This window comes from Urocampus carinirostris, chromosome 15 (assembly GCF_059441175.1).
Source record: "Urocampus carinirostris isolate Australia breed hairy pipefish chromosome 15, RoL_Ucar_1.0, whole genome shotgun sequence".
In the NCBI taxonomy this organism is placed as follows: domain Eukaryota; kingdom Metazoa; phylum Chordata; class Actinopteri; order Syngnathiformes; family Syngnathidae; genus Urocampus; species Urocampus carinirostris.
In genome coordinates, this window is record NC_142363.1 from 32,845,015 (window position 1) to 32,857,214 (window position 12,200).

Consider the following 12,200-nt stretch of genomic DNA (forward strand, 5'->3'; position numbering starts at 1 on the left):
TTTACAACAAATACACGAAACCACACACAATTAGCCGTGTCAAGGTAGTACAAACAACCGCTCGCTTTTGGTGTAATAAAGTCAAACTTGAGATTAAATGTGACAGAAGAGAATATACTTACATCGCATCACCGAGTCCCTCCTCGATGAACAGAGCGCCACAGAAGAAGGGGGTGAGGTGGGAGGAGTTGAAGGAGGGGGGGTGTGCAAAGCGGTAACTCACCATGACTAAGCATTGTGTCAGGGCCTCCCCCTCCCCTTCACAATAAGAGTGTCCACACCGTGTCCTCAGTTGACATAAGCTCGCGCTTGCTCAAGTCAATAAATGCTTTTATTGAGAAGGTAAGGTATATTTCTTTAGACCCGCGAAGCTCTGAACCCGCAAAAGTGGAACCGCGAACTAGCGAGGTTCCACTGTATCTCACATGTTAAAATGACAATGAATTATATTCTTCTATCCTAAGCGTTGTGACGAATTGTCATTGTAAATTGGGAAATGCACAATAAAAAATGAACATTCCTCACTGGTACCCTGACTAAAGACTAACTATGATCATGTAAGGTTTTAGCATTTATTAAACTTAAATTTGACTCCAAAGACACTTCACGTGTCTGAACCTTTACAGTTGGAGCATATTCAAAAGCCAGGGAAATTTAATCAGCCGAACGACGAGTATAGTCCACATATCAATTTCTCTAGCCTAATCGGAGAGTTGAACAAATCAGATCTTTTCTGCCGTGCCAATATTACGATCGTGTGCAGGAGATGACTGGGGCTTCCGGGTTGCCCACTTTTATGCCACATGGGATGAACTTTCCACGCCCATGATCAAGCCTCTGGCTGATTGGTCCGCGCCGGGTTGATGCAAATTTCCCACTGCCTTTGAAGCATTGGGAGAAGGGTGATAGGTCATCGCCCTTGCCCCCAGGCGAGGTGATAAGTCAGTGTTATTTACACAAACAGAAACCAAAGACACATTCTAAAGGAAATGCGGTTTTGACACCATTCTAAAGAAATGTACTCGAGGCTGAGGTCACACATAGGACAAGTATTTTTGAGTATAAGTGGAATAAAACGGCGTAGCAAATGGTATATAACTTCATTCATAGGATAAAACCCTGCGCCTTTTTATGTTATCTTCATCACTGGTAGTCCTGTGGTCATAGTTTGGCACCCTCACCCCCAACGTGGGTTTGAATCCTGTTACAACAAATGTTATGCAATTATACAATGAAAACTTGTGTATAATGCGCAACCCTATTTTTTTATAAAAAATCTGTATCAAATTTTGTCGCACTTTTCCTCAGCTCAAACCATTTCACGGCGGTAAACCATTGATATAGATGACATGTGAAAAGGCAGTTCATTGGATCCAGTATTTTTCGAACCAGGGGTGAATGATAACTGTTGTGCGTTTCACGTGTTACATTGATAATGCATTCTGTTCTTTATATTCTAACCATTGTAAATGGAAAATGTAAACATCTCTGATATCATGACTTAAGATGGTGTACTAATGAGATGAAACCTAATGCTTTTTCATACGTTATCTACATCACTTGTAGTCCAGTGGTTAAAGTTCAGCACTCTCACCCTCAAGCTGGGTTTGAATCCTGTTACAAGCAATATTACGCAATAATATTGTGAAACCTTAGGTATAACGCGGACCCACATTTTGAGTGTGTTTCAGGTTATAGTCATTTTTCAGAGGGGAGTACCACGACATTGGTACTTGAAGGTTACCCTGCAAACGCTTGATCAGGTAGCCCCATAAGAACAGTGTAACCCGCATCTAGCTCTGAAAATGCTAACCAATGATGAGACATTGAGATTTTCTTAGATATTTGATTTCTAAGTGTAACCGCGGTGTATCTGTCCCACCAAAGATCCACATTCACGCTGGACTGGATGATGAGGTTTTTATTATAGTTGCTGCAAATGAATGAGTCACAACACAACCCGTGGTAAGCTTCTCTGCTGGCATTGATTTCATTGGCAGCCCGTTGTAGACTGCCCAAAAATGTATCAAAGAGCTTTCTTTTCAGTTTACATCAAATACATTTTAGAATATCAATCATCACAATACATTTTTACATCCATTTTAACAAGATACTTTTAACAAAAAACGTATAGTGATTTTTTTTTTAACGTTTACAATGAATTCAACATTTTTTTTCTTTAAACTGAATTTAAACCAACATCATCCTTTTTTTACATATGAGAAAATAGAAAAAATAACAATAACGAGTATAAAGAACGGGTACAATTTACCTGCAAATGAATGAGTCACAACACAACACGTGGTAAGCTTCTCTGCTGGCTTTGATCTCTATAAGGGGAATTACCATTTTAGCACAACATGCAACGTCCGGCAAAACTGACAAAAGGCGCAGAAACAAAACGAAAATAAATCCAAACAGCTTGCCAACATCAATCACATTACTGTGCATGTTGAGAGATTTGTCAGCTGTGGTTTTAATGTTTAAAATTAACTTTCTTTGCGGAGCCAAAACCCCCCACCTTCCTGTCGCAAAGTCTAAACCCAAACCAAACCTTACCCCATACCAGCAGGTGGCACTGTTGGACTCATCATTGCAGGACACTTATACAGAAACTATACAACATATTTCAGCAGGAATTTCAATAAAATAAAAGTTATTATTACACCCTTTACATAAGTAGCATTGCCGAAAATATTAGTGTATTTCAATACATGATCGATTCTTCCAGAACGAGCCTTCATATCAAACTTGTATCCCTTAGCATGAATAAATAACAAAGAAAAGTAGCTTTTAGCTTCCAAAACTTGGTTTCCACAGCCTTTAATTAGAGTAAAAGCAGTAGAATAATTCCTGAAAAGCCCTCTGTATGTAACCAAAGTGTATAAATAGAAGGCATTTGCATGAATCAAATTCATATTACTATTGTAAACAATCTATTTTCACCGTTATTGTCGAGCAGACGCCTGTATTTATCTGATAATGACTCACTGCAGCCGCATAGCTGGAAGCTGCGTCTACTCCTCCAACAACCGTATTTACTAATTGCCTCATCAAAAGCAACCAGGCGGAAACCAGATTGCTGATCACAATAATTTACTCTTTTTACTTTGATGAAGAAGGCAACTTTTTATGCAGAAGACAATGACGCTAGTTTTTAACCGGGAAGATCACCAAGCTAGTTTTTGGAGCTACTGATTCGGAAGAAACCCGTGTTCTGCAGGGGGATAATTGTTTTCAGTGTAGAAGAAAACGCTTGAATGACACCGAAAAAAAAAGACGAGCAAAAATGAGCCTGTGAGAAATGATATACCGTATTTTCACGCCCGTAAGGGCACGCAAAAAAGTCTTAGGGCGTACCCTACAATTTGAAGAAAATCTATCGGGCAGTGTGCCCATTCTCTCATGCAGAGCAGGGAACGAAAACCAGCTTGGTGACCTTAGCTTTGGGGGCCTGATCCAAATAGTGGGAGGTCACATGTTCGAGCCTTACAAAGTTTTTGGGGAGATATCTGCTGTTTCTGTTAGATTATTCACATTTCCATCTAAGTGTGACTTCTACGTGTCTCCTGTGACTTTTAAGCATCTCTTGTTTGATTGCCATCATATCCCACTTGTGCGGAAGAAGATGATTGATGTCACTCGCAATGCATTGTTTGCGGAAGTGCTCATGGATGCTAATGCTGTAGCATATCTAGCAAATTGAAAGTTATTGTTCCACTGTAGGCTGAAGAGAGTTCTCCCCCTAAATATGAATGAATTCCAAAAGCTCACTTCTACATTGAATTTTTTCCGTGTTTCTGCTGCCACGGTGCGTTGATTTCTACACTATGCAGAAGAACATGGAAACCGAGCAGCTGTGTGAGAATTAAAGGCAGTGTCTGAAATAACGTCTTGTCGCGTCGCGTGCATCTTTTACGTCGGGCGTAAAACTTACAAAACGTCTGCGCCCAGATGGCCGACAACTTTTTCAAGGGGAAAAAAAAATCTTTCGTTAGCACATGTCCACGTAAGAAAACACTCGGTGGTTCTCTTGAAATCCTATTATGCTGCGTTTCTCATATATGATAAGATTCTGGAGGTCCGCTACGGTTAAATTGGTCCCTCAAGAGTCTCATAAACTCAACTTCAGCTTTATAGTCAAATATGCTTTCGTTTTTTTTTTTTAAACAGGATGGAATTGTAGCTTGTTACAAACGCTTGCTTTATTCCGATTTTGAAATCTTAGTTCGGTTTGGAAATTTCGGTCCGTTTGGCAATTTGCATACCGTGCAGCCAATGAGAAGCCTGCATCGAATAACTTCGTGCTTCCGGACTTTCCCGAGCCTCTTAACGGATGTGATTTTTCCGACTATAGTTGGAATTCCGACTTTTTCGCTTTCACTTTTTCACTTGCGTAGCAAACAAATTAAAAATCCGACTGTCTCTCTTACCTTTATTGCTCTGGCGAATCCTGGCGGCCGTTAGAAAAATTGCATAAATTGGCCGCATCGCTGCACAAGCTGCAGGGTCTGAACTGCATTTGAACTGACCATGCAGTATTTACAATTTTTTTTGTTTTTTAAATTCTTCTAAAGATGTTACTTAAATGATTAATTTAAGCATGGTTTTGGACAAGAAAATTGCTTAAAACCCAGGAGCTTCGGGGGGCTTTGCGGCCCCCAAACCCCCGGCTAGGTTTCAGACTTTTTCTCCTCACGTCAATCACATCCCTGTCATAAGGTCGTGCATTTGCATATCATTTTCCAAAGTAGACGCACAGAGAAAAAACGATAAGTGGTTAGGAATAAAGCCAAAACCTCAGCCCCAGAAGAAATATTCCAAAGAAGCTAACAAAACTCATGACGCTACAAAACGTAAACGTACATTAAAAGGAAATGTGCTTCCTCCAGTCAAATTAATTGATTATTTCAGAAATGGTTTCCATATGTAATAGCATTCCTTTGTGTCTGCATTCCCAATTTCATGGACCAGATTTTCCATTTTTAAGGCGTCCTTATTTATTGTATTAGGTGCGTGTAATAGTCTAGAAAATACAGTAGTCTGATACCAATAGCAGTGTCTGAAATATTAATAAAATAACTAAATACTCAGCAGCCAATCAGAAGCCTGCATCAAATAACATCATGTTTCTCTCCCGAGCGTTATAAGGTTGTGCATTTGCATATCATTTTCCAAAGTAGACACACAGAGAACACAAGAAAAATGGAGAAGTGGTTAGGAATCAAGCCAAAACCTCAGCCCCAGAAGATTCAAAAGAAGCTAACAAAATTGATGACGCTACAAAACTTAACGTACATTAAAAGCATCGTGGAAAGAGGAGTTGACGTGGCTTGTAGCAGACGACGCAACGCAAACATTGCATAAATGAAGATGAGTCAATACAGGTACATACTGATGGCAGATGGAAAACAGCAATATTATATACATGCAATGAATGTTATTAGTAGATTTAGAATAAACTTAATTTTAAAGTGTTGTTCTGTTATATATTCTGATTCTCAATCCTTAATACTTTGCAACAATGTTTTTTTTTTTGCTATTAGTCATCTTATTGTGTTTCAAGTCGTGAAAAATGGGGCGCAGGCAACTTTATGGCTGAGTTGTCTGCCCTGCTGTCCGCTTACTTTTTGTCATGAGTTTCAGACCCTGTTAAAGATTTAAAAAATCTAAGGTTCGCAAGTGGAGGAAGCTGAAAAAAGAAGTCTTTATCCGTGTTTTACTTTGTAATCAATACTTAAATAAACTGTTTTGCTACAGATGTATTTTTAAATGGGCACACTTGTATGCTTGTCTGTGTTATGCATGAAAATTTCCCCCCTCAGGCGGAAACGTTACAAAAACATTTTCATGTCTCATTTTTGGGAAATGTAATGGTGCGCCTCCAGTCGTGTTAAATCCTGATATAGACTACGGAGTGTGCACCCTCTTACACGGTGCCCCCTATGGGCCCGGAAATCCTATAATTGTTTTATGTATCCAGCTTCAGGATATACATAACAGCAATCACAGCCATACGATGGTTATAAAGTGTGACTGATAGCCCGTAAAATCCGGTATTAAATCGCAGCGTCTGAAGAAGAAACCGCATCGCTAATCGCCGCTATGCTGACCGTGTCCCTGTCCTGTTTCTCGAATAGCCAACCACAGCGCCAAGCAGTGCCGAACGCCGTGCGCCACCCGGTCCACGTGCAGCGAGTGCACCAGCAGCAGCTCGGAGTGCATGTGGTGCAGCAACATGAAGCAATGCGTGGACTCCAACGCTTACGTGGCCTCCTTCCCTTTCGGCCAGTGCATGGAGTGGTACACCATTAGCACATGTCCACGTAAGAAAACTTTGAAATCCTATTATGCTGCGTTTCTCATGCATAATAAGATTCTGGAGGTCCGCCACGGTTTAATTGGTCCCTCCAGAGTCTCATAAACTCAGCTTTATTGTCAAATATGCTAAATGCACAACCGACAACACAGATCCAATTACTTCCTGTTCCTCGTGTGAAAACCTGCAATAAATAAGGCAGAATACAAGAAAAAAGGGTTATTCTTAATATTTGGTGCCATTTCAGCATTGTTACCTTTACTCAAAAGGTACCAGAAAAATTGGAAAATTTGGCTTTGAAAGTCCTTAAAAAGTGATTGAACTTGGCCATGAAAAAGGTGTGACGAGCATTGTTTGAAGTGTCCCATCCATCCATTATCTTTATCGTTTATCCTCAGTAGGGTCGCGGGGGTGCTGGAGCCCATCCCAGCCATCTTCGGACACCCTGAACTGCAATTATTAAGCATGCAATTATTCTTATATATATATATATATATATATATATATATATATATATATATATATATATATATATATATATATATTTGCTTCCTTACAGTGAGCAGCCGTGTATAGATAACATTCATCTATGTCCATAGGTGGCAGCAGTTTCCTTTTTTTCCCCATATATTCATTATTTTCTCAAGTCATGTTTATTTGTATGGCCCTTAATCACAAAGAGTCTCAAAGGGCTGCACAGATCATAATAGAATGGATTATGATAGGAATAGGATAGGATAAGGTAGGGTATGGTTGGAGAGAATAGAATAGAACCAGAATAGAATATATTCTCACGAGGTAGCACAGTATATTTTGTTCAATAAAGCTGTTTAAGACTGACCTGTGATAAAATATATATAAATCAAATAAGGTAAAAATATTGCATATCATTTTACCGTTTTTATAATTATTTTCTTATTTTACCTAAAAAAAAAAGGATATGAGATCAAACCTCATGTCTGGAGTTTGCATGTTCTCCCCGTGCTTGCGTGGGTTTCCTCCGGGCGCTCTGGTTTCCTCCCACATTCCAAAAACATGCATGTTATGTTAATTGGCTGGTCCAAATTGTCCCTATGTGTGAATGAGTTGTCTGTCCCTGTGTGCCCTGTGAATGGCTGGCAACCAGTTCAGGGTGTCCCCTGCCCATTGCCTGAAGATAGCTGGGATGGGCTCCAGCACCCTCGCGACCCTACTGAGGATAATCGTTGCAGATAGTGGATGGATGGATAGTTTACAAGGGGGACGCTTTCATCATCGATTTTATTTCTTGATGTTGCTCCAGGGGTGTCAAACTGGTTTTAGCTGGGGGGCACACATGCTATAAAAAAATCTCACGGGGGCCGGACTAGTAAGTTTACGAGAAAGAGAGAGGGAGAAAAAGAGAGGGAAAGAGAGAGCGATAAACAGGGAGAACGAGGGAGACAGAGTAACTGTGAGAGAAAAAGAGAGCAGAATAGTGATATGAATGGAAAAGGGGGAAATGAATAGAGAGAGAAAAAGAAAGTGAAAAAAGAAAGATAAAAAGAAAAAGAGAAGTGAAACAAGAGAGAGAGAGAGAGGGGAAGAGAAGGGGAGAGGTCTAAAAAGGGAAAGAAAGAGAAAAATAGAAAGATAATTAAAGTGTATATTAGAGAGAGAAAATAGAAAGAGAGCAAGACAGAGAAAATTAAAGAGTTAGAGTGTGAGAGAACTAGAGAAAAGAGAGAAAGAGAGTTAACAGGAGAAATAAATAAAAAATAAGTGAGCCAGAGAGAAACGGAGAAATACTTCCACAGTGTTAACTGGCTTTGTTGACATCCGGTGGAAATATTTAAAACTACAGCTCATTTTCCTCTTGCGCTTCTCTCGCTGTTGTCTTGCGGGCCGGATTGAAACCATCAGTGGGCCTCATCTGGCCCGCGGGCCGCCTGTTTGACACCTGTGTGTTGCTCTAAAAATGCACCAGATAGATGCGTTCAAATTCAAAAAGTTCTTCCCGGGGGGAGCATGCCTCCAGACCCTCCCCCTGCATTGTCTACCCAACAGGGTCTCACCAAATTATTTGGGAAACACTATTATATCATTTTGAAAATGTTGTCAAAACACCTGTGGCCTTTTGTCATCCATTCTTGAAATGTGTCGTCTGTTTTCTTGTTTATTTCAAAAGGTTGGCATATTGTATTGAAAATTGAAGTCCCATTATGTGACGCGTCGTCTTTGAAGACAGCTCTATAATTTACTTCCTTGATTCCTTGCCACTGCATTAGAAAATGAGCCCTATTGTCTCGAAACTTCCCCATCATTTGCATCACGCATGAATAAATGGCACGCGTCGAGAGCGGCTTTTGATCGCAAATTCTCTTTTGTGCCGGCAGCCGAGAACTGTTCCGGCTACCGCACGTGCGGCCAGTGCCTGGAGCAGCCGGGTTGCGGCTGGTGCACCGACGCCAGCAACACGGGCAAGGGCCAATGCATGGAGGGCGCGTACCGGGGACCGTTCCAGACCTCGGTGCCGGCGCCCTCCACTCTACCGGGCTTGCCTGCCAACCCGCCGCCGGCCCTCAATGCCAGCATGTGCCCAAGCGAGGTGCTTTACAACTGGTCCTTTATACACTGCCCAGGTGAGACCAGCGGTTACATGCAGTGTTTGACATGTTACTGAAAAACTGTAATTAGTTACATTCACGTTTTTTAATTACAAGGAGACTTCCAGCAGTATCCTTGTGTTGAAAAATAAAATAATAAAATAAAAGATATAGAATACAAAAATACTCAATATACTGTATCTCTATCTCATCTCTTTCTCATCTCTCTCTTCATCTCTCTATCTCTCCATGTCTCTCTCCCTCTCTTTCTTTCTTTCGCTATCTATCTCTCTCTCTCTCTCTCTCTCTCCATCTCTATCTGTATCGATCTCTCTATCTCTCAACAAACAATGTTGTAAATAAAAAAGCAGTTAACGAGAATCCTCGTCGCTGGCAAACAATCCCAAGCAATGCAAAAAAGAAAGAAATTATCGTCTTCGGCTCAGAACGAGTTCCGACAATTGCGCAATGTGGAAGCAGGCCACCTACCGATTCCCAAAATCTCCTTCCCCTCAGCCTGCCAATGTAACGGACACAGCCGCTGCGTCAACGAGAGCGTGTGCGAAAAGTGCGAGGATTTGACGACCGGCCGCCACTGCGAGAGTTGCGTCTCCGGATTCTACGGAGACCCCACCAACGGCGGCAGCTGCCAGCGTCAGTAGAAAATCCTTTCTAAACCGAAATCTGTTTTTTTTTTTCCAAAAATTCACTTTTCGTTCCCTTTCTGAACAGCGTGCAAGTGCAACGGCCACGCCAGCATGTGCAACCCCAACAATGGCAAGTGTTTTTGTACGACCAAGGGCATCAAAGGAGACCGCTGCCACCTGTGAGTAGAAAAATGGCCGCTGTGTTGTGTTATGATTACAGTCGACCCCTCGGGATACGACATTAATCCGTTCTGAGGGGTGGGTCGCAGGGTGAAATTGCTGTATGGCAGGGATAGAAACCTATGGTAATTAGCTAATGCCTTCTCAACCACCGGTACGAGAGTCTATGCCAGGGGTCAGCAACTTTTTCGGTGTGGAGTGCCACTTTCAAATGTCCTTGTAAATCAGTGTGCCACACCAAAATTAATGACTTGCACAACAAAACTTGAAAAGCACACTCACTTCTTTAATATATTCGCCATCAGGAAATGGTTTTCTGTGCTGAGCGATAAAATGAGCAATGTGATACCTTGCTTCAGTGGTGGTGTGCGTAGCAGTGACAAAGGTTTTCAGGGTTTGTTTGCCGGACCTGGACACAGCGCGTTTTAATGTCTCCGCCTTGTCAGACTCATGCTTGAATTCATGTTCATGTTTCGTCTTTTAATCATGTTTAACACAACGTTCTCGAGGCACAACAGTCTTTTCCTTGCACAAAGCCCCAGTCATCTGTCCACGTTGGCTGAAAAGAACAAGATTATTTCGCTAGAGGAGCTGTCGTGATTCGGATTCAGATTTACTTTATTGTCATTCGTGTACACGTGTGTACAGAACGAAATGTCGATACATCTGACCCGCACAGTTTCCTTGAGCGTCAGCCGGGATAAATAAGATTAACCATGTCTTCGTCAGAATTTTAGCGCAGCAGTTCGTCATCTCGCGGTTCGATGCCACTTCCAGTTGTTAGATGGTCCAGTTTATTGTCCAGAGAGCGAACGTTGGAGAGGAAAATGGGTGGGAGAGGCGTTTTGAAGGGTTTAGCCTTTAGCCTAGCGGTTAGCCCGTCCCGACAACCTCGCTTCCTCGTCCGGTCACGCCGCTGTCTTGCCACTCTGCTTCGCTGCTTTGTAGGCCGCTGGGTCTTGTTGACATAGCAGTCCGTGGCTAATAAACACTCCCGAGTGGTCGTAGCACCGAGCACTTGATGTCTGGATGATCGCATATCCAGCAAAAAAAAACTGCGATCGTATATTAATCTGCAGTTCGAGCCGACTTTGTGCGCAGTCAAGACTGAGTCGAAGACTGGGTCTTGTGGCCGAAGTGTAAAAAACTGTAGCGAGCCGATGTAGCCGCAGCCGAACAGGGGCGCCGCCATGATTCATTCATTTACCGAGCCTGTGTTTTTTTTGGCTGGGTTAAAACACGGATCTCTCCTCGACACACGCTCAAACACAGAGCAGAGGAGGAGGGGCGCTACTGTAAAGCCTCTAAACAACACGGTGCACGACTGAAAATGTCTTAAGTTTGAGGTAAAAAATGCGCATTTAAAAAAAAAAAAAAGGAATCATTATTATTTTGCTGAGCACTCGCGTGCCACTAGTTAACCCCTCGCGTGCCACTCCCGGCACGTGTGTCATAGGTTGCCTACGCCTGGGCTATGCAGTTATCGCTGGGTCGCCCCTTTGCGGGAAGAAAAGATGTTTAATTAAAAAAATAAAAAGAAATGAAAAACTAATTAAAAAGGAAAGATCAAATACGGACAAAACAACGCACCCGCACCATTGAGGAATGTTCCGGCCAGGCAAGAGTCAAGCTAATTGGACATTCTATTCTAAAATAATAAGATTTTTAAAAAAGAAGAAAAATTGAACGTTTCCTACACCGTCACAGCACTGCTCTTGCAAAATCACTTGCTGTATCCGCTTGCCGGCTTGACTGCGGGGGTAGTGGGGTATGGGGGGAAAGGTGGGGGGTTTGCGGGGGCCGCCAAGATTCACGTTCATCGCACGCCTTGACTGTATTGTGAGTGGACACCACTCTGCCATCTTTTTGCATCTCAGTGAGAAGGATTTCTGCCGGCAGGGCTTCAATCGTATAGCCCATGGGTGTCAAACTCATTTGAACATTCTGTCGGGGGCCGGACTGGTAGGTTAAAGAGAGATAAAGAAATAAGAAAAAGAGGGAGGGAAAAGGAGAGAGGGCGGGACGAAGAAAGAAAAAGAGAGAGAGGGAGAGAGCGTGAGAAACAAATGATAAAAAGTCCTGAGAGAGGGGGAAAAGAAAGTGAGAGGAAGAAAGAAATCCAAAGAGAAATAGAAAGACAGAAGGAGAGAAAAGAGAAAAGAAAGCGCAAACGGTATGAAGAGAAAGAGAACAGGAAAAAAGGAAATTAGAGCAAAAGAGGTTAAAAGACACAGAAAGAGACAAAGAGCAACAAAGGAAGAGAAAAAGAGAGACACAGAGAGTGAAAGAGAGAGAGAGAGACAGAGAGTGGGAGAAAAGGGGTGGAAAAGAGAGAGAGAGAGAGAGAGAGAGAGAGAGTGGGAGAAAAGGGGTAGAAAAGAAAGAGAGAGAAATAAATACAAGTACAGTGTCTTTGTGAGAGGCACCTGGCTGACATATTTCAACCTGCAGCTTGTTTTTCTCTTGTGCTTCTCCGGATTAAATCCCTTA

The 12,200-nt window shown here is 42.1% G+C and overlaps 1 protein-coding gene across 1 annotated transcript in view; it reads left to right on the plus strand.

The window, feature by feature from the left end:
• Positions 1–12,200, plus strand: part of atrn (attractin) — a 110,090-nt gene that overhangs the window by 38,260 nt on the left and 59,630 nt on the right. The window contains exons 17-20 of the mRNA XM_088355105.1: positions 6,141–6,326; positions 8,674–8,919; positions 9,400–9,537; positions 9,616–9,709. Coding sequence (XP_088211231.1) covers positions 6,141–6,326; positions 8,674–8,919; positions 9,400–9,537; positions 9,616–9,709 — 664 coding nt within the window. The remainder of the gene's footprint in view (positions 1–6,140; positions 6,327–8,673; positions 8,920–9,399; positions 9,538–9,615; positions 9,710–12,200) is intronic.